The sequence below is a fragment of the Rhizopus microsporus genome (genome assembly GCF_002708625.1).
Source record: "Rhizopus microsporus ATCC 52813 unplaced genomic scaffold scaffold_3, whole genome shotgun sequence".
Classification (NCBI taxonomy): domain Eukaryota; kingdom Fungi; phylum Mucoromycota; class Mucoromycetes; order Mucorales; family Rhizopodaceae; genus Rhizopus; species Rhizopus microsporus.
Genome location: NW_019671918.1, coordinates 337,010 through 364,121, shown reverse-complemented (window position 1 = coordinate 364,121; position 27,112 = coordinate 337,010). Strand labels below are relative to the sequence as shown.

The following is a 27,112-nucleotide window of genomic DNA, read 5'->3' as shown; positions in this document are numbered from 1 at the left end:
GACTTAAATGTATCAGCAGTGATCTTGATACTGCCTTAAAGGCTTTGCTCAAGAACAACATATGAATAAAATTGAATGCCTGAAACTTGATTTTAATGTCTATGCGTGCATTTTATTTTGACACCTTTTCAAGCAAATCTTCACATTCCTTTAAAGTAGGTTCGACAAAGGCGACTTGTTCAATCCTGTAACAACCAGAAGAGTTCGTATCCTGTCACATCTCAGTTAATTCCATAAAATATATAAAGAGTCAAATAACTTACAGTAAGAGAGCACAGAACTGACATTCCTATCAGGTCATTCAACATATGAATCTGTGTTTTTTGTGTTAGCTTGCTATAGTTGTATGCGGTAATATTTAACAGTGTCTATAATCTATATTTTAGTCATTCTGTTATATTTAGTTTAATTTTCTATACTTCTTCTCCTCCAAAAGCATGACATGTGCTTGTACCATCATCTAATACCCACTCGATCCAACCTTTGTCTTCCGATGCGTCGCTTGATCGCGGTCGGAAAACATGTATGGTTTCATTATTTACAGGATATCCACAAAATTCACATTCGAGTATACTAGATGATAGTGGTAAAAGACACGTTGTGTCTACAATAAAAAAAGATGAGATGCACATTTTATGTAGCTGTTAAAATAAACTAACGTGCAGCTGACACTATACATTGTGTTGGCATAGTGTCAAGATCTTGGCTTTGATTTGAGTCATGTATGACCTTCTGTCTGTTTATAAAGGTATGTAGCTCCCATCCAACTATAGTTGCTTCAATTTGAAAATGATCGCTTTTGGCTTCTTTGGCATGCCATAGTGGCATAGGCATACGGAAGGATGAGCTCGTCAAAAGTGACGTGATGGTAGAGACTAGGTTTACCAAGTTAATATATGCAGATAGGCTATCTGTCATTCAATACTTTACTGTTGTACACTTTAGTGCCGCAGATCACGCTTCCATTAACATACCATACTTTTTGTAAGCCGTTCAGTTGCATATCAGAAGTTGTCAACTGTTCTAATAGGACATATTGCCCGACTCTTAGCTTTCTCGAGTCATGTCCAGCCTCTTCCCAAAGTGTGATATCCATTATACCTTTGGTATAATTTTTAATATTTGCATACACATTATACGATATATAGCTTACCTGTTGTATCAGCAATCCGCAAAGCGTATCTATCCATTCTTTTTCCATCTTTATAAAAGGGGTTCTGTCGTGTATGTTAATAATAATAAAAATAAAAGAGGGTCCGGCTTACATTTTTGGCTAATCCCACTACTTTGCCCAATAAAGTTACATTCAGCATACAGTGAACAAGATCACTGACATATATCCTTGGTATGTAATTCGAGCAATCCATGAACCCCTAATAAAAGAAAGATTATTATTTGTATGTAAATCGTTCCCCTTTACTAACCTCCTCATCACGCTGTAATATCTCCTTTTTCGTGCTATTACTAGAGTTGATTGTACCTTGGCTTTGAATATAACTAGATAAATTAGTCTTGGCCAACCCTGCTGCTTGTGCTTCAGATTCTGGCATCAGAAATATGACTGTATCATTTGAGTAGTGTAGGACAATTCCAGAAGGATTCATTGGTTGCGGACCAGCATTGACATATTGTGGACGATAAAGGCCCATATAATCATTTCTTCGAAAGATAGATGCCAGCTGAATCTGTTCATCAAACAGGGTTAATATGACAGGAAGTGTATCACTGCTCATGTCTGCTAAATAAATATCCGTCTTTTTCTTTCGCTCATGCTTGTGTTCCTCAACATGTATGATCTTGAGCCAGACATTGTAGTCTGAGAGGCTATGAACATCTTTTATCTTTGTAAAATGGCCCTCAACGAATGCTTTATCACTTTGGGTTAACATTATCAAGAGCAAATCAGTGGGTGGAATCAGGGCAATACGTGATCGACGTGGCAGGTTAGGATCCTGAACAGGCATGTTTGCCTTTGGTGGGCAGATCATACGTAGTTTTCGGTTTTTAAAGAAATTGTTGTTGCTGATCCAAGAAGTAAACTTGGGATGCATCATCAAATCCATTTGCCGTATCTGATCATCTGTCACGGTCAGTCTGAAAGTGTTGGCAGCCGGTATTGGTTCCCAATCGACGACGGTAGTTTCGAGTAAGAAGGTTTCGGCTGAGATGCTATCGTAAACAGCTTGGATCGTGCCAAAATCTAACTTGTTTTAATAACCATTGTGTATTTCTTATAATTTGCATAAAAACCTGAATCAAATCCTTTAAACTTTCTTAGAAATGCCTTTTCCCACTTTTTATAATAAAGAACGTGTCATTTCTGAGAATATAAAATAGTAAAAAAAAAAAAAGTATACCTGAACTTCAAGCATGGCTAATAAAACAACATTGGTTAATCCTGTAGGATACTCAATTAGCATCTTGGCAACGTGAATAGCAACCCAAGACCTAAATGAGAGGAGGAAAGGAGAAAAAAGAGGGGGGGAATGAGTTTGACTGACAAAGGTTTACATATACACACACACGATCTCAGTACCAAGGAATGTTGGCAGATTGGATCATCACTGTACTATTTGGGTTCTTGTCTGCCTTTTTCAAAAATAGCTGATGAAGACTTGTTTGTGTTTCTAGCACTAGTTTCTCAAATGCTTTGGTCATAATGTTGTATAGAAAAGAAAGGCCTTTTAAAAAAAGGGAAAACTTTTTATTACTCAGTTTGATAGCTGTCAAATGTCCTCAAATAAGCTCAAGAGGGGAAAAGTGATGGCTATGCTTTGAAAGTTTAAAAAATAACTCAAATTTATTTTTATATAAAGCCTCGAACAACCAAAATGACTCAAAGGGGATTATTTTAAAGAAAGAAAGATTACATAGACCACTTAAATATCAAAAATAAGGAAATACACCTCCATGTCTTAAATATACTTGATGATAAAGTAACAGAGTATATCAAGTGAGGATAGCAAGGCCTTTTTTCGTAGGCAAGTAGTCCACTCGTGTATCATCAAATATGCTCCTTTGGACAAAGATAGTGTGCTATCCCTTTACATTAACATGAAATATTAAAAGAACATGGGCTTCAGCTCCTTGTTTTTCTATGGCTTGTAAGATTTTTTTTGACTGACAAGTGGTCATATACATCATCGACTAGGGATCATTATTAGAGAGCAGTAGAACAATGATTTTTAATCATACGATTTCTAAATAGTTTACTTTGTGAGATGATCTTTCTATCGGACCATACGAAGAGGAGGAGGAGGAGGAGGAGGAGGAGAGTACAGGGAAATGGACAAGCGTCCCGTCATGATCCGGAGGCTGCCTTTGGGCTTGGCAGAAGTAGTTCTTTGAGGGCATCAAAGGGAGGGACTATATCCTATATCATTTGTTCTATATTCTTAACTCACTTTCGATAATATGACAGACGAGCAGAAAAAGGAAGTTTGTCAAGACTGGATGCTACAATTGTACAACGTAGCACTTGGTACAAGGAGAATGTCAGACTTTGAGGTTGTTGATTTACTTGTAAAGTGAATACTTAGGATGTGTGCTCTTGACTCCTCGTATCCAAAAGAGAATACATCAAACAACTGGTATAGAATAACTTGGTGCTTACTCTCTACAAAGAGCGAATAAAAAAAATAGTATAAAAATTAGTGACGAGTAGCCAGTAAGTCAAGCCAACGCATTCTTTATTATCATAACTCTGAAGTCCTTTCTTCTATTGAGCAAATGAGGAGAAGTTTAATTGGATTATTTATGATCATTTATTGAAGGGGTATATGTAAATAAAGTAAAAGATGGCTTTAAACTTTGCCCAATTCAGGGACAGTGTTTCAATATAACCAAATAAAGAAGGAGTCATTGTATTATAATGAAAACTCTTTTATTGCTTTCTTTTTCTTATTTGCTCTCCTATTTTTATGTCTTTTATATAAAATATTGCTCTCAGTTTCTTTCCTTTTTTTTTTTTCTCTTCTTTACTATATTTATTTAATGCAGCCGGAACTTCCTTATAGCAGCATGTCGACACCAAGAAAAAGGAGAAGTAGCGATACATCCATGGATATAAATCCCATCAACAAAGCACTACCAAATTCTCAGTCAATGTCATGCTTACATACAGTCAACAAAATACCAAAGCAAAGTCTTCTTATTCAACGTATTCCACCTCCAAGGAAAGTATCAGAGGGAGATATCATCTTAAAGCGACCACCTATTCCTCCCAGAACTAGCAGTATGCCTCTAAGATTATCTTCAAAAGTTACAACTCAGACTAAAATAATAAATGATGAACAGTAAGTCTCCCCCTTTTGGAGTTTGTATGCTGAGATATTCACCTTTAATCAAACAGTTCTTGGACAGCGCTACTAAGGATTCATAGAAAGGAAAATGAGGTAGATCAGAATGACAATTGTACCATTTTATACAATTAATAATTTATTCAAGGCTAACAAGCGTATACGATCCATTGAAAAATACAAGAAAGCACATGATGAAAAGAGAACAATAAAGGTTGTAGAAAATAACAATGTAGTCTTGATACATGAGTGGGTTCAAGGCAGATATCAAATTGTAGCTGGTAAAGCAGATACACTATTTGATAAGCTTTTGGATGAAGACGATGATTATCTCGATGCTTACTTGATGAATCATGCAAACTTTATACCTTCTACACAATTACTAGATCAGCTTATTGACGTATTTTATACTCGAAAGTTATATCAAACAAGGCAAGTTTATTGTGTATCCTATTACACTTGAAAAATAATCATTCTGTTTCCAGAATCCTTTACATCATTCGTCGATGGTTAGCAGTACGCTACTGTAGCTTTGAGCAGAGCCATTCGCTATTTGAACGATTGTCTGCATTTTTAACAAGAGAATATGGTGCATATAGTAATCAAATACAATTGATACAATTCATCATATACAGTCAACATCAAGAATTCCGTCTACCTTTACAACTTGATTACGCATCTTTTGCTTGTGATAATGTTCCCATCCTATCAGTCGACTCAAAAAGCATTGCTCGATACTTGTGTTTGATAGACTATAAAACTATGGAGTATATCGTGATGCATGAGTTGATGGATTATGGTAATACTACGAATCAAGGGTGTATCCATAGTATGACAACACGGTTTAACATGGTTTGTACTAAGCATGTTATTCTAGCCCGATTTCTGTACTAATGTAAATATATAGCTAAATCATTGGATTGCATTTGAACTGCATAATACCAAGACATTAAAGGCTAAAAGAGCCTTAATTACCAAATTTATTGAAATATCCAAGGTAAACAATAAAGACTGTCTATATTCCTTAAACTCATATAATATATGCCTGCTGCATTGCAGTTTTGCCTAGCCTTGAACAACTTTCATGCATGCATGATCATCATGATGGGACTGTCTAGTACATCGAACAAGTTAAAGCAAGCATGGCAATCTCTGTCTAACCGAGAAATGAATACGTTCACAACACTTCAAAAATTGCTAGATGTAAGCTCAAACATGCTGTATTACCGACGCAAGATTGAATCGGCCAAGAAGTTACCAGTGATATCATTTTTGCCTGTGATACTTAAAGATATTACATTTCTAAAAGAAAATTCAACCTTTCTCGTCTCCCAATCCGACTTGATTAACTTTTCAAAATGTCGATCCATCAAGGAGTTTATCGAAAAGCAAAGAGCCTTGATCAGTAAACAATACCGTTTTCAGCAAGATGACTCAACTGGCCACTGGTTGGAATATCGATTGAAACAGGCCAATGTATAAGCAACTTTTTATTATTATTGTTCATTCCCAAAGGTGAATGGATCACCTTTCCTTAGTTTACTCTTTACATTCGGTAGAGCGTAGTTCACTGGTTTATTCGCGCAGCTTCTCTTCTCTCTTGCGTGTTTCTCTTGCTTTGTTGACTGATCGTTATCTATGTATACAGATATATTCGATGTCTTCTTCTTTACTTTTCTTGATTGTTTCTTTCTCTTTAGTCGTTCGTTTTCTAACTTCAATTCAAAGCTCTCCTTTTGCAATTCGATGATCTTTTGTTCTAGCAGAGTCACTCGCTGATTCAATCTTATATTTTGTTTTATTACTTCTACATTTTGTTCGTTAAATCTTTTGACTATTTCTTCAATGTTCATAAAAATAGCTACTTGTAAATATAATAAAAAGGATACAAAAAGAAGAGGATGTTGTTGAAAAGGATCTTGAGCGGAGTTTTAGATGTGAAAAAGGAGGGACAAGAATAAAAAAAAAGGCTGTTCAGCTTTCCCATGTTATTGTGTTCATGTTGGCCCACTGGAAAACAAGCAGTTCGATTATTTTATCTACAGCATTATTATTCATACTTTATTATGTGCAGTTTAAAAATAAAGAAAAGGTCATTGCTGAGATTGAGGCAAGCTCATCTGATCATCCTTGCTCATGTCCTCCCAAGATCAATGCACAGTTTGGTGAACAACGGCCAGTTATCGTACCTGACAGTATGCCATCTATACCATCAGATATCAGAGACAAAATACAGGAAAATAGGCTAGAAAATGATGACCTTATTGTCATTGTTGCAGGATACGACATGCGGTTAGACCTCTATAACTGGATAGAGTTTATGAAAGCAGCTAATGAGCATCGATTTCTTGTATTTTGTACAGATTCTGATCTGTATCGTCATTTGACAATTGCAGGTTATGAAAATCGAGCTGTCCTTGTGCCCGATGATTGGATGTGGTTTTCAAACAGCAGCAGCTATACCCCTTGGATCCTTGAGCGGCTCGTGCACCTGGATATTAACCCACTGATGCTAGACATCCATCAGCTCATCCTTTGGCCACGAGCCCGAGAATATGTTAGTACAATGATGCATGTTCGTTGGGATACTCAATTGATCGCGACAGGCCGAGATGCGTCTCATCTTCAGGGCGGATTGATTTATTTGATGCGGGATTCTTATCAAGTTAAACGATTACTAGCTCAAGTTGTGCAAAGTCAAATGTATGAACCTACGCTTTCGCTTCAGGAAGCGTTCCATCAAGCTCTCAGCCAAACACATATTCACGTCAAGTCCGGATTTGTCCTTCTTTTGGATGACATTCATTTTCCTAATGGTGAAGTATACTTTGAGCAAAAACATTCAGGAGCCGCTGGTATAGAACCTTACATGGTTTATGTAAATCACAAGGTAAATATATATATATGTATAAAACAAAGAAAAAACAAGCTAATATTGCCATAGTCTGGAGAAGAGCGTGTTGATCTATTGAAAAATAATAGTTTATGGCGCGTTGATGAAGACCTTGTCAAGCAAATAGACGATCAACTTGCTGCGGTACTTAATACATAATATTATGCTTTTTCTTTTTCTTTTTTTTTCCCGCGTATTGGGAGATCTTTCTCTTTTTTTCCTTACACTAGACTTGGTCTAATAAAGAAATGAAATTACCCGATTCGCCCAATCTGAGCTTTACTTGTAGCCTAGCGTCTCTTTTGTCTTACTTCATTACGTAAGCACCCTGTTAAAATACGCGTTTATTTTACATTAACAGAGCATCAAGAGGAGGATAAAAAGGAACGAATATTAAAAATAAGCATCAAAGTATAAAGATAGAAACTATTGTCGTTTATCAAGTGTGACACTTTATATAAAATGACCCGATGGGAACAAGCAGAATAATGACATAATCCAACTAACCCCCAGCATTGTCATAGTTCTTCATGTTTAGTTTCATAGCTTATAATAAATAATAACTCACCTTGTGCACTATATCTTTACTCTTCATTCTTTCAAGGATAAAACACAAGGCATCACAGAATGCAATAGATGGAAGTATGCAGGTTTATGCGGGTAATCCTACTTGCGGGAAAAAAAAAAGAAATTCTGTTTGTATCAGCGAAATTCGGAAAACTATTTAAATGCATTTCGATTCATTCTCTTTTCTTCACTTTTGAAACAGAATTACTTTAAATATGACTGCTGATTACGTTGTCTTGAACAGAACTGGTGACAAGATGCCTCTTCGTGGCTTTGGTTGCTGGAAGATTCCCAAAGATGTCTGCGAGGAAACTGTCTACAATGCTATCAAGGTCGGTTACCGTCACTTTGATGGTGCCTGCGACTATGGTAACGAAGTCGAAGTCGGACGCGGCATTAAGAGAGCTATTGATGAAGGTTTAGTAAAAAGAGAAGATTTGTTCAGTAAGTATTTATATATGACTGTGATGTAATGTACTGAACAAGAAACTAGTCGTAACAAAGTTATGGAACACCTTTCACAACAAGAAGCATGTACGACCTTTGTGTGAAAGACAACTAAAGGACTGGGGCTTAGATTACTTTGACCTTTATCATGTTCACTGTACGTTGACAAACTCATACTCTATTCAAGTGCTCACGTATATTACATAGTCCCTATCCCTATAGCCTATGTCGATCCTTCCGAGAAATATCCTCCTGAATGGTTCAAGAAGGGCAAGGATACTATCGAACTTGAAGCTTCACCTATGCATGAATGTTGGGCTGAAATGGAAAAACTCGTTCAAGATGGTTTGGTACGCAACATTGGTGTCTGTAACTTCAATTGTCAAGCTTTGATTGATTTGCTTGCTTATGCCAAGATCAAGCCTGCCGTTTTACAAAGTATGTATCTTTAGCTACTGACCTTGTCATTTTTTCCTCACACGCCTTTTTATAAATAGTTGAATTGCATCCTTACTTGCCTCAAGAAAATCTCTGCAAGTGGGTTAAGGCTCAAGGTATTCACATCACTGCCTACTCATCCTTTGGTCCTGCCTCTTATGTTACCTTGGGTGAACACGGCAAGCAAGCTCCTTCTTTACTTGATCACGACATTGTCAACTCAGTCGCCAACAAGCACAAGGTCTCTGCCGGTCAAGTCTTGTTGCGTTGGGCCTTGGACCGTGAATTTGTAGTGATACCCAAGAGCCAGAACGAGCAAAGAATGAAGGATAACTTTAACATTTTGGACATCAAGTTGGATAATGAAGACAACAAGGCTTTGGATTCGCTCAAGTCTTTCAACTTGAGATTCAACGACCCCAAGGTTTGGTTTGACTTGCCTCTTTTCGCTTAGGCTTCTTTTTGTTTATTAGAAATGTAAATATAATAAAAAAAAAATATAAAAAATAAGACATTGGAAGCAAAAAACCTAAAAGGGGAGAGATGTAAAATTAGCAGTCGTTTTCTTTAATAGACTCTAACAAGACATGTCTAGAGTGAATGCCTTGGTATCGCCTACGCTTGGCATCAATCCATAGCATTGATTCGGCATAGGTTCGTGGCAGGATACGTCGAAGTCTGATATTAGGATTGCCTGTTGTTAGTGTAAAATGGAACACATTGGTAACTTCACGAGTATCCTTTTCAATGTTGATGACTTCAGCTACAACACGAACCTGCACTGTGCGATGAGGAAATCCCTCAGAAAGGACAATACAAGACTTCAGATTCAATAATGTTCCCACATGAACCGGTTTCCTAAATGCCACTTCATCCATGGATAGTAAGGTTGGCGAAGGTGATTTCATGAAAAGGGCTGTATTGGCATAGGCCAACTCATAAGCACGACGCATCAGATATCCACCAAAGATATTGTTGTGAATATTTCTGTCCTGTGGCTGCATAATAAAGTTACTCTCAATTCTCGTGTCACTCATCCAGACCTTGTCTTCGGGTAAAGGCAGCTTTTCATCTGATGTATCACTTATGTATCGAGAATACTCCAAGAATAGATCATGAATGTCTAGTCGCTCAGCAGGTGTAGGAGGCTGACGCATGAGAGATGCTTCGGCTTCTCGTTTCTTTCTTAGTTTGGTAGCCTCTGCCATTTCAAATAGATGCTCCTCGGCTTTTGATGTCAATCGCAGCGGGTTAATTTTGACAGGTTTTTGTGTGACAGAGTCTATGGCTACCATAGTAAATCGTGTAGCCAGAACTGTGTTCTTGCCAAGGACACATAATGTATCTGGGGCCTTATCGTTGTCTTCTGGAATTTCGTCTCCACATGTCTCGGCCTTGATGAATACTGCAGGATAAGTGTCAGTTTATTCTTGAACTTTTGAAAAAGCATTTTTCTTACCCTCCATTGAGCTTGTTCCTACATAAGTAACGTGTCCACTTAGTTTGTAATTCTGTGTGCCTGCTTCAGGTAAAAATAAGTCAAGACGGTCGACACTTGCAGTAACAATGGTAACAGGTGAGACATTTGGGTTTCCATTATCAATATGCTTGTAAGCAATGGCCCCCGCAAGTGCATCAAGATCTAAAATGGGTAAGAAAACATAAGATGATCATCGTTTTTTATACCTTCTAGTAATTTCCCAGTTCTAATTTTTCCATCAGAGAATATGTATTGGTCTAAAAGTTCAGGATCAGACTTGAAAGGTAAATATTCTTCCAAGTAGCTGTCTTTCATCTGTCATAATGTTAAACAATGGATACGTAAAAGCAAGCAACTTACGGTTCTTTCGATTAATAATCGAGGTTCAGTTGAAGCAACGACAGGACGTTTACATTCTCTTTCAAGTATTTTGTCAGCCCAAAATCCAGTAGGTTTAACTGTGAATGCACCATGCTTATCTATTTATGCAATCAGTAGACTATAAAAGGGTGTAAACAGTCATAATTTACGATCAGTTCTATAAAGTGATCGGGATTGTAAGCCAGTGTTTCTTAATTGTGAAACAACTCTTTTTATTAGACTCTTGGTTTGACAGGCAAGCATATTGTAATAACGCAAAAGAAGGGAAAAAAAAAAAAGCCCAGCGATTTTCTCTGTGAAGATTTTACGATTGATTCCAAGTCCGTCAGCGAGGGTGTGAAACCATGCCATTCAGCTGTAGTTCACTGATGACTATACAACATCAATGGTGTAATTGATAGCTTTAATAGCAATAACATTTATAGTCGCGACCAAGGCCACACAAGATAATTCGTCCAGCAAAAAGAACTCAATAGAATATATTACTTTTTTGGCCTTTTGTCATTTCTGTAAAATGATGGATTTTATTTAATATAACATCCAATTGAGCGCAATAATAAAAACCTCCTCCAGTCAAAATGACAGCAACAACAGCAAAAGGACCTTGTTGGGTCAAGGACAGCAAAGATGCAACGAGATTGAAAGGAAATATAGGAAACGCCCATCCAAGAATTGGTTCCTTGGGATAAGCAGCCGTGTTGTAGTTGATCTATTAGCACTTGATTAAAATTTGTCAGATGCAGCGATAGATGCAAAAGGCAGAAACATCAATTTCTAAGGGATATATCAATAAAATCAAATCTTTAATCAATCGTCTCGAGATTGAACTTGATGAACCATGTAGAGAACTGTTGATATTAATATTAAATTTACTGTTATTCAAAGAATTGTTACGCAAATCAGAAGACTCATAGAAGCACATGCTGATTATTATTTTGTAGAATCAATAGTTTTACACTTGTACGAATGGATTTAACATGGTAGACTCTTGGCGCGCTCCTTCATTCACTACTAAACTGATTATAAAACACTTAAAACGCGTCATATTCAATTCTCATTGGCCATACTTAATTCATGCAATATTCTGTCGTGTATAATATTTTTAAATCAAGGAATATTTTAATCAGAATTCAAGGTCGAAAATAGCTCCTCCAAAAAGCCAAAGCTTTTCATCGTCGTACAAAACAGCGATTTCATCCTTAGAATTACACAACAAACCTGTGGTGTAATATAAACATTAGTACAAATAAGGAATCTCCGAGTCATCTGTAAATTTTTTATTAAAAGTCACGTCGGACTGGTTTTTATCTAGCAAAAAAGTATAAAAGGAGCTCAATTCTAGAGATTATTGATGTTCTTTGTACTTCCGTCCTGTGCTCAGATCGGATAAATCTTTCGCCTTTTACTAAAGATTTCCGTGGATGCGGGACACTAAGGAAGTTTACCCTAATTTTTTGGTAAACTTCTTCTGAGGAAGAAGTATCTTTTATTATTTAAATTAATGCAAATGAAAAACAAGGCTAATTTTTAAGTAGTTGATTTAGTTGCTTCCTCATTATTTCATTTTCCCGTTGTAGCAAAAGGTTTTCTCTTTGATAGAACTGGACTCGTTGTTCAAGCGATTCCTATGTCAAATTAATAATGAGTGGAGGACTCTGCTGAGATGACAATATTACTTACAATGATTGATGATAACTCATGGTTTGATGGTTGTTGCTGTTGTTCTTTATTCATCACATGTGTATAGAGTTCATTCAGCAGTTGCTTTTGTGCATCGTTTTGTTTTAAAAGTTCATTTAATTGGTGATGAACAGGAATGGACTGCCTAAGTTCAAATCGTCCCACTTTCTTGGCTTCAACAAATTTGGATTCGACTATTGAATCCCCTTTCTTGAAGCCTTCTTGACTTTGTGTTTTATACAATGTTTTTCGTGTAATTGCTTGTTCTTCAGAAAATGTAACCAAACTCGATTTGTCGTGTACGCCACAGTTACGTGTCGTTTGCTGTTGTTCCTATGAATATGAGTAAGTCTTCTGTATATGACTGATATCTCTCTTTGTACATCTTGAAAGATGGGGAACACAGATGGTGCTGATGCTTGATGCTGATGCTTTCCTAATCTCGGCTTTCTAAAGTCATCACTCAAAGCTCTCTTCGCTAATGCATGTCCTCGGCTCTTTACGACTGCATGACCAAACGAGATATGTCGCTTGGGTCGATTATTGTTTATATCGCTGAAATCCCATTCATCCACTGCCTTGGAATTTGCTTCAATCTTTGGCTCTACCGACTTCATAGGACGCTGATCGATAGATGGTATGTCTTTAATCAAGTTCTTTACTAACCAATCAGGTTTCTTGGCCTGCTTGAAGAATGGATGTTGTAATAGTTTTTCAGCCATAGGACTAGCATTAAGACCATGGGATAAGTCTCCCTCTTTTTTTTTAATGGTTTACTTACCGTTTAAAAGGGTCCTTATTCATACATAAATCAACCAAATCTTTAAATATTTTAGAGTATTTGTTGGCACTCGTTTCACGACACAGTGTGGGTGGATCAGAAGATAAAGTGAGCATAAGGACCTTTTTTATACACGTCATTTATCTTTATACAACCGTGTTTTCTTTTCATTTCTTTTTACCTTTAAAGGAGGTAACTTGGCAAAAGGTGCCCTGCCTGTAGCGAGCTCGATGGCAGTGATACCAAAACTCCAGATATCTGCTTTATAATCGTAAGCTGCTTGTTCCATTACCTCAGGGGCCATCCAACAAGGCTAGTTATAGTCATCAATGTATATATATATACATATATATTTATCTATGTACATCATCTTAATATGTACCGTGCCGACAAAAGTTTTACGAACACCAGTCTCCATTAAAGAACTTGCTACACCAAAGTCTGCTAGAAGCACAGTACCATTCTGATCCATCAAGAGATTACCAGCTTTCACATCACGATGGATATGTCCATTTTTGTGAAGGTAGGCTAATCCTTCCAAGACTTGTTTCAATATTGTTGCTATCGTTGTTTCGTCAAGTCCCTCAGGCTTTATTTTAATAATGTCCAGGCATGATCCTTTATTTTTGTTAGGCTGTTATTTTATTTAAAAAAAAAGATATCCTTACTTGCCTACAGACATATACGGCGTGACAATGTATAGTTTAGGCCCATGAACAAAGGAACCAAAGACTTGTAGCACATTAGGGTGCTTTGACAGTGCCATAAGAGCAGTTTCTCTCTTAAAATATATTGTTAATGAAAGAGAAAGTCAATCTGCATGTATTTACCCTTAGTTCATCTATTTGATTTCTTTCAAACTTGTCTAAATTGATGACTTTAATAGCTACTTTTTTGTCATGTGGTTTGTAAATAGCACTGTAAACCGTAGCAGAGGATCCATAACCTATATAAGAAGTACTATTTAGAAAGAAGAGAGAAAATATTAATTTACAGCTATACCAATAGGGTTCTTTAGTTCAAAATCATTCATACTCCATACGGGCGAAGTGGGTGAACAAGAACCAGTATCTAATGAAAGATGATTGGTTGACACCATTAAGCTGTTTAACCTAGGCTTCACTTCGTTGACATTATTTACTAAAATAGGTTTTACTGGGTCACTTGTTAACATGATAAAAAGTAAAAGAAATGAAATGAAATGAAATGAAATAGACAAGGAGGGAGCAATATATAAGGGGGAAGGGGGAAACATATACAATAAGGGGAGATTTTGCATAAATGATATTATGCAGTCCTTTCTTCTCTATGCATAATTTTTTTTAAAAAAAAAGATTGAGATTTCTATTTCAAACAGCAACACCGGGACACTTTTTTTTTATTTTTTACCCCGAGTGCTTTCATATTTTCTCTCTCTTTCTTGTTCTTTCCAGTTTTGTAAATACAAAGACTGTTTATAAAAGAGGTATTATGGCTTAAAGAATTGACTTCATAACTGACATTACAACAGCCTTCACATTACTTCTTTACGTCAACCATAAGAAGCACAAATATTATTTATTACTACAGCCATAACTGCAACTACGAAAAAGACAGGAAGGGAATTATTTATTCCTTCTAAAGACTTTGCATATTATACACAAAATACACTCTTTTTTACACTTTTCTAATCAGCTTCAATGCCTTTACCGAAATCTACAAAACAACACGATCGTTCAAAAAATGATACCAGTATAAAACACTACCTTTCAAAATTGAAATCATGACTCATGACTCTTTCATTAGACACTGCATCAAAAGAAAAAAAGAGACACTTGTTTAGATTTGGACGCAAAAAGAGTAAAGAAAAAGAAAAAAGAAAAATTGTAGTTGAAACATATGACGTTACTCTAACAATTTAATGCATATTTTATTAGGTCGATCCGAGATATTAGTGTCAAACGATAAGAAGGAGGATGGTATGAGTATCTCGAGTAATACAGATGCATTGGCAGCAGATGATGATTCTGCCACAAAAAGAAAAAAATCAACAAGTTCTAGTTTTCATAAAAAGGATGAGGTTAGCTTATATACACATTAATTTCACTTTTATTATTATTGTATTTATGGTATATCTGTTATGCTTATAGGACATGGAGCGTAAGTTGACCATTTTTTTTATACGCATATGATCGAGTGAAATGACTTTATAATAGATCAAATCATGGGTACAATGGAAGGAATCGCCAACTCAGAATATCAAGCATATGAAAGAACGCCGACGTTATATGTAAACATTGCGTATGCATGTCAATTATGTGCAGGAAAACTAAAAAAAAAAAAATATCGGGCTTTTTCTTTATTTAGCAAATTGCAGATCCATCCAGCGAACATTGGGCACCTCCAGATAGTTGGGCTGTGCAACCACCAGACGAAGAGGACGTTCATTCAATCAATATGCAAACGACTACAGACTATTTTTCAGTAGTCGAGCATGAGACGTGGAATGTGCAAAGTAAAAATGTAAGAGTAATCGATTGGTTATTGTTATAGACTTACATCCCTTTTAGTACTGCATTCGAGTATTTCGTCCTGATGGCACATTTGGCACACTCATTGCTCCCTTGGATGCAACAGCAAATGATCTAATACAGAAACTAGCAGGAAAATTCTTTCTGCAAGATTGGAACAGGTATAGATTGACGCTTGTAAGGCATAGTCTAGGTAAGTAAATCTTCATTGCTTATATATATCTATTTCTAGAATCAATCTATATAAACCAGTTTCATTACATAGAACGTGTTCTTCAACCCAATGAGCGTCCTTTACAGATACAAAAGTTATTACTAGAACAAATGGGTTATATGGAAGAAGATAGAATAGAAGATGTCGGTCGAGAAGATAATTCATATCTTTATCGTTTCATCTTTGGCATTAGCAGTTCAAACAGTGTTCAAGAGGAGGAAGACACTGGACTCTATAGTCGAACAGATCTACACGGAAGAAATTTGCTTAACATTCCAACCTTCTTGTACAAGTATGCTGCACGTATCGCATCATTGGATTTGTCCAAAAACATCCATATCGAAATTCCTGTAGACTTCTTGCAGCTTTGCAAGAACTTGAAGCAGCTTTGGCTGAATGATAATGAATACAAGTTATTGCCACAATCAGTTCGATATATTCCCAATTTGGAGCATCTGAACATATCCGGAAACCAAATTGAAGATTTGCAGCATGCACGACTAGACGAATTAAGCGCTCTAAAGACATTACGTGCTTACAACAACCGTCTGAGCTCTTTACCTGATGGCTTTGCAAAGTTTCAATACTTGACGATCCTGTATATATCCAACAACTCATTCACAAAATTTCCAGATGTCATTTGTGAACTACGCAGCCTAGTTCATCTGGATATCAGCTTTAATAAGATCACATCCTTTCCTGAAGAGATTGGCAACCTAACACAGCTTACTTATTTATTTGCTACAGCAAATCGATTGAGTGGAAGCCTGCCACAAGGGTTTTCTAAGCTAGAGAATTTACAAGAACTTGATATCAGACAGAATCAGATCACCGATATAGAAATATTACACGACTTACCAAAGCTAGAACGTATTTCGATAGACTATAACGCCGTAACTGTGTTTGACTATGGATTTAAACATCTGAAGCGACTTCGGATGTCCAAGAATCAGTTGACACAGTTTGGCATAAAGAGCCATGCGTGTATGCTGGTTGAACTCAATTTGGCAAACTGTAAATTATCATCATTAGCTGATCACTTATTTTTGAACACGACAAATCTCGAATGCTTGATTCTTGACGGCAATACCCTTACTGTAATACCCAGTAGCATTGGTGTTTTGACTAGATTGCAAAGACTGTCGGTTCAGAATAACAACTTAGAAGTTTTGCCTCCTGAAATATCCAAGCTGAAAGAGCTCAAGATACTGGATGTACAGAATAATAATTTAAAGACACTACCAAGAGAGATTTGGCTCTGTACGTCTCTTCAGACATTAAACTGTTCTTCGAATCTACTGGAAACATTTCCTGAGCCATTTCCATTGATGCCAAATGTTAGCATGCCTTCGGCTTCTGTGGCTCCTACTCCTCAGGCAGGTCAAGGCATTGCTCCGCCTGCACCAGTATCTAAACAGCTACCGATACATCCCTTCGATAACAACAGCAGTGATAACAGTATTCCAAACACATTACTATCCAATGGATTTCAACCGCCACCCAACTTCAACCCGCCTTCCTTCTTTGCAAGTCCTCGAAACCATCCGCCGCCACTTTCCTTGTCACTTCGATACCTCTTCTTGGGAGACAATCGTTTTACAGATGATGTGTGGTCACCGCTTTCATTGTTTCTGGAACTTCGTACGCTTAATCTGTCATTTAACGACCTATATGAAATTCCACCTGACGGACTTTGTCATCAGCACCTTTATGAACTGTATCTTTCCGGAAACCATCTTGCCTCGCTTCCTGCAGATGATATCGAAAAGCTCAGTTATCTACGTGTGTTGGCTGTGAATGGAAATAAGTTGCAAACACTGCCTGCAGAAATTGGTAAACTAAGGAAATTACTGGTGTTGGATGTGGGCAATAATGTCTTAAAATACAACATCTCGAATTGGCCGTACGATTGGAACTGGTAAGCTACCTTATAAAAAAATATGCATAGACTCATTGAATTATAAATCAGGAATTGGAACTTGGGTCTTAAATACCTCAATCTTTCAGGCAACAAAAGATTGGAGATAAAAAAGACACATCCTGAATCATATAATCCAAAAGATCGCAATTTGTCTGACTTTAATGCTCTTGTTAAGCTGCGTATGCTAGGTTTAATGGACGTCACTATCTTGGGTGTGATGACACCAGAAGAGGATTGTAACCGTCGTGTGCGTACATCACCTTCTGAAGTCAACAGTATGGGCTACGGTGTTGCTGATTGGTTGGGCCCCAGTGATAACTTGACAACATGGGATCTCGTGATGCCTCGATTCCGTAACCGAGACGACGAGTGTCTTTTTGGTTTATTTGATGGGCTAAAGCATAGCAAGACGGGATGTCGATTAACTTACTTTTTAAACGACCATATCAACCAATTCTTTACCAATGAGCTTCAAAAGACCAAAAACAGCGATACTATCGTCTCTGCTCTTCGTCGAACCTTTTTGGCTCTTGAAAAGGAGTATGGATCTTTAGTGGCTGAAGACAAGGAAATAGGCGCGTCTGGCCTCGTTTGCTACATTGTAGGCACAAAGCTTTACGTGGCCAACGTGGGTGACTCACTGGCCGTACTTTCACGCAACAATGGACAAGCTCATGAAATCACTCAGAAGCATATACCATTGAATCCTAGTGAAATTTCGCGTATTCGGGCAGCAGGTGGCTATGTTTCCAATTCAGGTCTTTTAAATGACGAGCTCCATGTATCTCGAAGCTTTGGGTATTACCACTTTATCCCTGTTGTAAACGCCAATCCCTTTGTATCAACCATTGACCTTGAAGAAAATGATGAGTTTGTCATTATGGCCTCTCGAGGTCTTTGGGATAAGATGAACTACCAGACCGCCGTTGATATTGCTCGAACAGAAAAGGATGATCTCATGATTGCTGCTCAAAAATTACGAGACTTTGCTCTTACATACGGCGCCGATAGTAACATCATGGTCATGATTATCGGCGTTGGTGACCTGTTTAACAAGAGAAATAAGCGCAGAAACTATCGTGGAGGCCCAAGTCGAACAGGTACCAGCGAAGTGCTAATTGACGAAGGCATTGGAACGCCTAGTATCATGGCGAAAAACAAACGCCGTATCAAGGATGAAATTCCTAGTGACTCGGTAAGATATTTCTTTTATTTTTAGCTCCCTCTTAGACTAACTAGTGTTCTTTGTACTTTGCAGACCTTGGCCCGACTCGATAAAGAAGTGCCGCCGCCAACAAACCAGGTAACGCTTGTGTTTACGGATATTAAGGGTTCGACACAACTTTGGGATACACAGCCTGAGAATATGCGTTCTGCTATAAAGATCCATGACGCCGTCATGCGTCGAACGCTTCGCAGCATTGGTGGATATGAAGTGAAGACAGAAGGTGACGCATTTATGGTTTGCTTTCAAGATCCAGTTGCTGCACTTCTTTGGTGTTTTACAGTTCAACTTCAATTACTTGAAGCAGACTGGCCAACAGGCATACTAGAAACAGAAGAAGGTCGAGAGATTCAAAAGGACAACAAAGTCATCTATCGCGGCTTATCTGTACGTATGGGGATTCATCTCGGCACACCTGTATATGAGCGTAATCCGATTACAAAACGCATGGATTATTTTGGTCCGGTGGTTAATAAGGCAAGTCGGATATGTAATGCGGCTGATGGTGGTCAGATCTGTGTATCCTCTGATGTGATTGCAGCATTAAGAGAAATGCCTGGCGTATTTAAAGATGATAAGACAGGTCTGAGCGCAGATGGAGCAAGCGCAAGGTTACATCCGCTTAGCCGCGATGTGCAGCAACTCAAGCGATTAGGGTTTCATATCGTAGAACTAGGTGAACATAGACTAAAGGGACTGGAAACGCCAGAGATGCTCAGCTTAATATTCCCAAAACAGTTGGCAGGACGCATGGAAATGGATAAAAGTGACACAACCACTCTTATTTCTACAACCACTGTAACGCCTCAGGCAGAAGTAAACGAGCCTCCTTTTCGCCGCGCAAGTTCTGCACTCTCCTTTGCACGCCAAATCAATCGACAAATTGATCCTAATCTTGTAGCCTCTTTAAACAACCTTACCGTCCGCTTAGAATGCCTTACAGCAGGATGTCCTCTTGGCTCATCCAGGACAGACGCCATATTCCAGTATTCACAGTCATTCCACAGGCGTATGGAAGATGTGGCCTCTGATGAAGAAATCATCTTTTTGATTGAAAATGCTATTACACGTATCGAGGTAAGATCATTATATCATTTGTATTAAAATTAGACTGACATGAAATCAATTACTAGAATGCTGTGTCTACACTGTACTTGCAAAAGGTTGGTAAATTTGCTAATGTACTAGAAAAGCTTGGAGAAGCGATTGAGCTGGATTCATCACATATACTGAGAGCGCTTCAAATATACTCAGAAGTAGAAGGGCTACTAGAAAAGCCAACAGGCTTATTATATAAATAACTTGTACACTTTCTCTCTTTGTAAATAGTTTTTATCATTCTAATATATATACTGGTTTTTTTTGTTTTTGCATGAAGGTGTGGACTTTATTTAACTAAATTTTTTAAAATAAATTATGTGTCTATAGTGGAAGATAACTTCCGTTCAAAAGCAATGTCGACAGGAACTCGTTATGTTCCAATTCGACACTGTGGACGATTGCGGTTATATACCACGGATTGTCATCAAAAACGCAACGTCAGTGGTATTTCCCTAGTGATACACGCGCCAAAGAAGCAAAGAATATCCGTATCGACTGTTGTTTGCTCGTCTATTGGGACAAAAGAAGTGAACACAGACGATATTTCATCTGCAGTAAAGAGCTTGTCTGACAAAGAATATCTCTCAAAAATGTAGAACCAGAAGTTGAATTTGAGGTAGCAGCACACAAAGAGATGGCGGTGTGGTTCAACATCTTGTTGGCAGAGTCTGCACAGTGAAGAAATGGTCGCGCTGGTGATCCAGGCATGCTGTAAAGGAGCCGTAGGAACGTAGCCGTGTAACAGACGAAACCATGGTGTGAAGGCCTTGGGAGGCATAGTTAAACCAAAAAGTTTGCCAATACTGAGGTCGAAGAAACAACGAATGAGGCAGAGCCAAAGGCAGATGGCGTGATTGTGTTAGCAATTCGAAGTCTTTGTGCGATAAGAAGCAGAGCTGACCAAGAGGGACCTTGACAACTAGAATAGGTACTACATTGGATTTCCACGTGGGGTTTGGGATTGTCCGATGAGCACATGAGGCAACCAAAAGGAGGCGTTGTCAAATCTATCAGGCGCTGACATCTGAGATCCCAAAGTTGATAGATCGTCGCGAGGCCCAAAGGTAATATGGCTAATCTCTGGTATCAACTGCAGAGTAGCTGGAGCTGTTCTTCTGCTTGGGAAAAGGCACTGTCTAAGCGCACGAAGAGCAGAGGATATGAATATGGAGTGAAAATATGAACCAGGAGATTATAAGAAACCTTTCAGCTATGCTTTCCCAGCGCAATTCCTTCGCACGTATTTACAGTCGTGCGTATGAGATATTGGGCAACAATGAAACTCTAGCATTAACAGTGAAGATATATCTAACAAGGATCGTTCTACTGAAGGCGGGTCACCTTATATTATCATAAGTCCATCAATGAGAATGCGTTTCACTGAAGGAGGCGACAGGCTTGCCCAGGATTTACCAATAATGGAGGAATTTGCTGCTGTTATTCCTATTGAGTATAGCGACAGAAGCTTCCGTGACATCGTTCTTACCTTGGGAAGCAGCAGTAGAAATGACAGTCTCCGTTGAAGACATGATTTTGAGCAGTACTTTCAACGTATCATCTATACACATACTGCATACGTGTGTATGAATTACATACTGCTATTTCGTCATGGAACATAGGGATGACATTGGAGCTTGAGCCTCTTTTCCTTCTTTATCGTTACTTCTTCAATCACTCTTCCTGGTATTTATATGGTGATTCATAACCATCGTGTATCATTTTATTACCCTTATCCATCACTTTTATAAAGATAACTACTTTGAAGATTATAGTAAAATACACTATGTTTAAAGAGTGGAGTGCTTTTTTTTATTGGAGAAACATTTTACTATTAAAGAAAACATGATTAATTAATAAAAAAAAATGGCGTCGATCGTTAATTTAACATGGCAAAGCTAACATAGTTGCTTTTCTTTTTTTCTTTACTTCAACATGAAGCGAAAAAAAGACGATGGTCATCCGCCTCCAAAGGCAAAGCGGAACAAAGGGAAAGGTATGTAGGCTATAAGGTTGATATGACATTTATTAAGGGCCTATTTAGCCGTCGATCGTGAGTTCTTTTCTCTGTCTGCACATACGCAAACAAATTTATTCAAGAACACATCTTTTGAAGCAAGTGATGATGATTTTTAAGAAACACCATTACTTAGAAAAGGTAAAGATAACATTTATTAGTTCCACCTGTTTTATAACAGATTGCTGTAATAGACAAGAACATCCGTACTACTTTGAAAGCTGCTAAAGAAGACACATCTGCTCCTAGCCCTTCAAATGCTGTTACCAATGAAAAGTATCTATGATTGCAGGCAATAATGATACAAGTGTTCAAGTTGTACTACCTGCTCCTACTCCTTCCACAAACTATACTTCTGCTCCCACCAAGGTCTCCAAGAAATATCAAGACAAGGTTGCTAAGTCTGAAGCACTTAAAAAGGAAAAAGAAAAGAACAAGATGACAGGCAATGGGCAAAAACAATTACGATGTCCTTCTTGTGGTGGAACCGATCACCCTCGCTCGTCCAGCAAGTTGTGTCCTATGAATAAGTTAAAAACAAAGCTTCCAAAGCCCAAGGATACTGTCAAGAAAACTTTTGTAATCAAGACATCTTTGGCTAATACTTGTAAATATCCTGAGTTTGTTACCTTGATTCAAGTAGTTGACCACATTACTCAACTGGCATATGCTGAATCCATTTTTGCTAATTACTATTTCTTGAAACTTCTCGAATATAATGAAGAACTACCTATTGTCACTCAAAATCTGTTCTACAACATATTTTCCATCTGCTAGTCAATGAAAGTCTTTCTCCCTTCAAAAGACTAACGGTGCTCCTTGGATTTAATGCGCTGTCCATAACGGCTGTGCATTTCTTAGCACCTCGGTAAGTATAAAATGAACAGTATATTATTTTTTATTCATTAGTCTTCTAGTTATTTTATAAAATCAAATAAACCTTCCTCTGGTTTTAATTCTGCATATATATTTTGTGATTTAAGATATTCATCGCTCCAAAACTTTGTCAAATGACGTTGACCAGAGTCATTTAATAAAGTAACGATAACATGTCCTGGTCCGAGTTTTTTAGCTGCTCTTACTGCTGCAACACAGTTGACTGCTGAGCTACTACCTACGAATAATCCTATGAGCGTATATTAGCCCTCTTTGTTTTCATCTTTATTTCTCTCTCTTTTATACCATCTTCGCGGACAAGATATCGTGACATCTTTATGGCTTCATCATCTGTTACACGGAAGGCATCATTAACCAAATGCCTTCCTTTATCAAAATTTTTTGTTAATCGGTTGATACCAATTCCTTCTACAACTGTGTCCACTTGATGCCTTCTTCGTGATCCTTCTTGTTCAGTTGGTGAATACATCACATTGTATTTTACTTTATTGTATAATCCTGAGCCTTGTGGATCAGCCAAAAACACCTTTAATTTCTTAATATGCTGTTTAAGGTAGCAACTAATGCCTGATAGAGTACCACCTGTACCAGCGCCTAATACAAGAGCATCGATCTTGCCTCCTGTTTGACGATATATTTCTGGACCTGTATTATTGTAATGAGCATTGAAATTGGCTTCATTCTCAAATTGATCAGCAAAGTATCCCTTGGCATCTCCTTCTTTAAACTCCAATGCACGATCTCTGGCCAAATTGACAAACTGTCTTTTATCGATAATACTAGCAGGTCTCACTTTTTCGACAGTAGCACCAAGCTTTTCAAGCAGCTGGTACTTCTCTTTGGCTTGATCGTCTGGCATCACGATCCATGCTCTGTAGCCTTTAGCGCGTGCGATCATAGCAATGGATATGCCTGTTGATCCAACAGTGCCTTCAAAAATTGTACTTCCTGTATGTGGAACGAGAATGTTTTGCTCTTCTGCTATCTTGATCATGTTGAGTGCTACTCTATCCTTTGAACTGCCACCAGGGTTAAGAAACTTTGATATTCATTTCTTTAGTAAGTGCACATAAGTCAGTTCCATATTTGTATCCTCTGATTTACCTCTGCCTTTCCCTACGATTTATATCTTGTTAGCGTCGTCACATATGATTGTATAAGGGGGACATACCAAAATAGTACAGCCAGTCGCTTCCGATAAACTTTTTATTTTCATAAGAGGCGTATTGCCAATGAGTCCGTCAACCCCTTCGACAATATCAGTCGTAGGCTCATCATGTTCTTCCTTGTTTTCATTTTTTAGTTGTGCAATGAGACTGGATGCAAGTACTGTTATTATAGAACCAGTAATTATGCCAATAAGCAGAGTTCTACCAGAACTGGACATTACTTTTTTTATGTTTAGAAGAAAAAAAAAAAAAACGTGACTTTGACGCAATCCTTAAGCAGAATGATTTCTACTGAAATAGCATAATTTGTTAAATAAAGCCCACACTTTCATACAAAAAAAAAACTGAAATAGTATAATTAAGATAACCCTGCTATAAGGTATCATTTATCTTTTTTATATGTAAAAAACTAAATCAGGCATACAAAGCTATATCTTTAACAAGATGCATTGGTGAAATGCTCACTAGACATATAGTCTAAAAGACTCGGTTTGAGAGCATCTGAAAAAAGAAGGGTCTTTCATTCTGTAGAATCTGAGTTTACAACTACAATAATCCCCATGCCATGATCTCAAGTGGATGGTTCATTTATTTCTTTCTTTTATTTGTTTTCATGGTTTCCTTAATTACTTCAGAACTAAGAGTTTCTGGGATCAATTCTCTAACACCCTTTGGTATCCAGTTTGATTTGAATATAGTATAATTTACGCCTTCTTTCCAAAGTGTTTCCCATGTAAACATATCCATACATGGTATTTCATTAAGTAATCGCCTATAAAGTCGTCTTGTTTGTCTATTGTCATAGGGTGATTCATACTTTTGAAGCTCTGGTTTCTTTGACTCCTTTTCTTCTAAATACTCCAATATGTTGGGCATTTTGACTGTCTCATAGGGAGATCGAATACCAGCCACTGTTTGACTTCGGACTACCTTTGACTGAGGAACATGAGATTTTAGATGAGGCGATAGATGGGCAAGATCAAAGTTGTTTTGGTATGCAAAGTAAAATTGATCCCATTTTGGACCGCCTTTCCCTAAACTGGCTGCTGACATAGGGTGATTAGGAAGCGCACCTGCTTTTGTTTCTAGTTCACATAATATTTCAAACGGAAGTGGCACCGATACACGACTAAGTAAGTTGGAATGATGCCTCCAGAGCAAATTGGCCTTTCTACCGACATGTAATGGCTTATGCTTTGGCTCAGGTAGTATTGGAGATAGTCTCTTTCCCAGATGATCTGTAATCAACACACGCAACGGTGGGCATAAAGGTGGTGGTGGAGCTGTGCGAGGCACATGTGGGATAAATGGTTCTGGATGCTTAAAGTCGACTGGCTTGAACTGATTTAAGTAAGGCTAATCTTCCCTCAATCAAGTTAATCATTTGGAAATAAAAGGCGTCTATGGCATCTTACATAAAGCAGCGAGTGACGCACTTTTCCTCTTCTTCCATAAACATCTAAAAGTATCTTGTAGGCTTTTCTAAAGTTTCCTCGATTAGCTTCCTCTAATTTATGAAGTTTCTATCAAAGAATATGAAAAATAAGGAAAAGTTGATCTATAGAATCTAGCTACCCTTCTTGCTTCTTTTATCTTGCTCTTTACTCTCTCAAGATCGGCGCAATCTTTATATTCTTTAAACAAGTATCTTGTTCGATTTTGTATAAATGTTCTGGTAGCAAGAGAATTTAGTTTTGTCTTTTTTTCTTTCATTTGATTCTATATAAAAACCTTGCTCGATCATCAAAAAATAGTGATCCCTCCGCTAATATGCTTTTATACAAGGCTTTTACATAAATTGCGTGGTTATCAGGAAATACAATCTTTGGAGCTTTCTTTGGAAGCATATCGTTTGATACCAAAGAAAAGAAGTTGCCAAGTTGAATTAAGGGACAACAGAAGCAGTCACGTTTGACAATCCACCGCATTTTTCATTCCCGTCACAGATTGATTTCCATTTATGGATGTGTGTAGAAAATAATCGTGGGCGTACATGTTGTTTTTCATGCGATCAAAACAATCAAAAGAGGCAGAGGTAAAGTTTTCATTTCCGTACTGCTCAATCTAACCAGTAGTAAATCTGTCTCGTAAACTCAAACTCAAAGCCGCCAGCTCTTCCTATTGATCAGATGGCAAAATAACAAACGCACCTTTTCCATGCCTCAACCATCCTAGAATATATATCGTATTAATAAAATCTCTTTTCTTTTGTCATCAGTTTTGTGTACATTTTTAGAACAATCATTGGGCGCCTCATAGATATTAAATTATCTTTAACAAACAAAATGTCCTTAGCAAAAGAGCAAGTTGCCTGTAGCATTTACGTTTTTGAAGTAGTCTCAGGCTGCATTTAACCAAACCTGCAGCAGAAATCGCACCTAAGATGGTAGCTGTCTGTGCTCGTGTTTTGAGCACTCTGGGCACTGCGGGTGAGCCTTTCTTTGACCAGGTCGTACTACGTTTCATGTTAATATGAAAGACAGATTCATCTAGAAAGACGCAGTTTCTCATAAAGCCCATGTCAGTTTTCTCTCATTTACGAATCCAGTCCAGGTACTCTTTGATTTTTTCTTCACTGTTCCTGTCTACAGGTTTAAACTGAGCTCTTTTAAGAGATGGATTGCAATGTTTTCTTACAAAATCGTGCACAGTGCTCTTGGATACCTGCCTCACTTGTTCCATCACCTGTCCAAAGACGGTTGATGGGTTCTCATCAATGCAATATAGAATAATCTTTTTATGCTCCTCATTGAGAAGACGTGGTCGACCAGTCTTCTGACGTTTCTCGAAGATGCTATTATGGCTGCTGTCATACTGTTTCGCCCATCTTTGTGCCATACGGACGTGTATTCCCAGGTGTTTTGCGACGGCAGAAGCGTTCAGACGCTTTTCAAACAATAGCTTGAAGAACCTCACTTTGTCCTGATTAGTGTATAGCGTATAATTTCGCTTGATCGATGTTTCTCTCATTGCAACATCAGTTTCAGGCTTCACACTACCTTCTATCTGCATCGCCTCTATCTCATCTTCTTGACGTAGTTTAGACAAATACTATGTATAAGAGCTCAATGTTTCAAGACGATACTGCTCCGCATC

At 37.7% G+C, this 27,112-nt stretch overlaps 10 protein-coding genes across 10 annotated transcripts; 5 read left to right on the top strand and 5 right to left on the bottom strand.

The window, feature by feature from the left end:
- Window positions 1-49: 49 nt before the first annotated feature.
- On the bottom strand, window positions 50-2,654 carry RHIMIDRAFT_85872 (uncharacterized protein). The gene is made up of 11 exons (XM_023615795.1): window positions 2,537-2,654; window positions 2,358-2,448; window positions 2,251-2,293; window positions 1,425-2,200; window positions 1,266-1,373; window positions 1,154-1,217; window positions 931-1,101; window positions 660-875; window positions 420-604; window positions 264-368; window positions 50-211 (listed from the first exon to the last, which is right to left on the bottom strand). The coding sequence occupies exons 1-11, from the start codon at window positions 2,560-2,562 to the stop codon at window positions 113-115; spliced, it is 1,884 nt and encodes a 627-aa protein (XP_023468919.1). The 5' UTR covers window positions 2,563-2,654; the 3' UTR covers window positions 50-112.
- Window positions 2,655-3,902: 1,248 nt separating this feature from the next.
- Window positions 3,903-4,804, top strand: RHIMIDRAFT_271762 (uncharacterized protein). The gene is made up of 3 exons (XM_023612272.1): window positions 3,903-4,295; window positions 4,352-4,394; window positions 4,447-4,804. Exons 1-3 carry the CDS (start codon window positions 4,021-4,023, stop codon window positions 4,759-4,761), a joined length of 633 nt encoding a protein of 210 aa, XP_023468918.1. The 5' UTR covers window positions 3,903-4,020; the 3' UTR covers window positions 4,762-4,804.
- A 1,493-nt stretch (window positions 4,805-6,297) lies between these two features.
- Window positions 6,298-7,350, top strand: RHIMIDRAFT_248411 (uncharacterized protein; the record flags this gene model as incomplete). Its single annotated transcript, XM_023610516.1, has 2 exons — window positions 6,298-7,188; window positions 7,243-7,350. 2 exons carry the CDS (start codon window positions 6,298-6,300, stop codon window positions 7,348-7,350), a joined length of 999 nt encoding a protein of 332 aa, XP_023468917.1.
- Window positions 7,351-7,973: 623 nt separating this feature from the next.
- RHIMIDRAFT_248410 (4-dihydromethyltrisporate dehydrogenase) lies at window positions 7,974-9,097 on the top strand (the record flags this gene model as incomplete). Its single annotated transcript, XM_023610515.1, has 4 exons — window positions 7,974-8,202; window positions 8,252-8,362; window positions 8,413-8,643; window positions 8,703-9,097. 4 exons carry the CDS (start codon window positions 7,974-7,976, stop codon window positions 9,095-9,097), a joined length of 966 nt encoding a protein of 321 aa, XP_023468916.1.
- Window positions 9,098-9,194: 97 nt separating this feature from the next.
- Window positions 9,195-10,747, bottom strand: RHIMIDRAFT_286635 (acyl-CoA thioester hydrolase; the record flags this gene model as incomplete). Its single annotated transcript, XM_023613402.1, has 5 exons — window positions 9,195-10,048; window positions 10,103-10,285; window positions 10,330-10,438; window positions 10,484-10,602; window positions 10,654-10,747. 5 exons carry the CDS (start codon window positions 10,745-10,747, stop codon window positions 9,195-9,197), a joined length of 1,359 nt encoding a protein of 452 aa, XP_023468915.1.
- Window positions 10,748-12,378: 1,631 nt separating this feature from the next.
- On the bottom strand, window positions 12,379-13,915 carry RHIMIDRAFT_198929 (kinase-like protein; the record flags this gene model as incomplete). The annotated part of the gene is made up of 6 exons (XM_023606331.1): window positions 12,379-12,910; window positions 12,966-13,087; window positions 13,147-13,278; window positions 13,348-13,599; window positions 13,642-13,746; window positions 13,796-13,915. Coding segments are annotated over 6 exons (1,263 nt in total), but the record flags the coding sequence as incomplete, so codon positions are not given.
- A 276-nt stretch (window positions 13,916-14,191) lies between these two features.
- On the top strand, window positions 14,192-20,192 carry RHIMIDRAFT_223524 (PP2C-domain-containing protein). Its single transcript, XM_023607480.1, has 13 exons — window positions 14,192-14,271; window positions 14,355-14,430; window positions 14,476-14,696; window positions 14,751-14,804; window positions 14,882-15,024; window positions 15,095-15,104; window positions 15,161-15,234; window positions 15,312-15,467; window positions 15,515-15,668; window positions 15,741-17,607; window positions 17,659-18,805; window positions 18,869-19,912; window positions 19,969-20,192. Exons 3-13 carry the CDS (start codon window positions 14,645-14,647, stop codon window positions 20,134-20,136), a joined length of 4,869 nt encoding a protein of 1,622 aa, XP_023468913.1. The 5' UTR covers window positions 14,192-14,271; window positions 14,355-14,430; window positions 14,476-14,644; the 3' UTR covers window positions 20,137-20,192.
- A 1,981-nt stretch (window positions 20,193-22,173) lies between these two features.
- RHIMIDRAFT_271724 (uncharacterized protein) lies at window positions 22,174-22,768 on the top strand. The gene has a single exon (XM_023612271.1). It carries the CDS (start codon window positions 22,233-22,235, stop codon window positions 22,725-22,727), a length of 495 nt encoding a protein of 164 aa, XP_023468912.1. The 5' UTR covers window positions 22,174-22,232; the 3' UTR covers window positions 22,728-22,768.
- Window positions 22,769-22,847: 79 nt separating this feature from the next.
- On the bottom strand, window positions 22,848-24,266 carry RHIMIDRAFT_271720 (uncharacterized protein). The gene is made up of 4 exons (XM_023612270.1): window positions 24,019-24,266; window positions 23,952-23,963; window positions 23,133-23,886; window positions 22,848-23,076 (listed from the first exon to the last, which is right to left on the bottom strand). The coding sequence occupies exons 1-4, from the start codon at window positions 24,232-24,234 to the stop codon at window positions 22,868-22,870; spliced, it is 1,191 nt and encodes a 396-aa protein (XP_023468911.1). The 5' UTR covers window positions 24,235-24,266; the 3' UTR covers window positions 22,848-22,867.
- A 119-nt stretch (window positions 24,267-24,385) lies between these two features.
- RHIMIDRAFT_271710 (uncharacterized protein) lies at window positions 24,386-25,932 on the bottom strand. Its single transcript, XM_023612269.1, has 4 exons — window positions 25,748-25,932; window positions 25,592-25,688; window positions 25,432-25,539; window positions 24,386-25,372 (listed from the first exon to the last, which is right to left on the bottom strand). Exons 1-4 carry the CDS (start codon window positions 25,861-25,863, stop codon window positions 24,605-24,607), a joined length of 1,089 nt encoding a protein of 362 aa, XP_023468910.1. The 5' UTR covers window positions 25,864-25,932; the 3' UTR covers window positions 24,386-24,604.
- Between the last annotated feature and the right edge of the window lie 1,180 nt (window positions 25,933-27,112).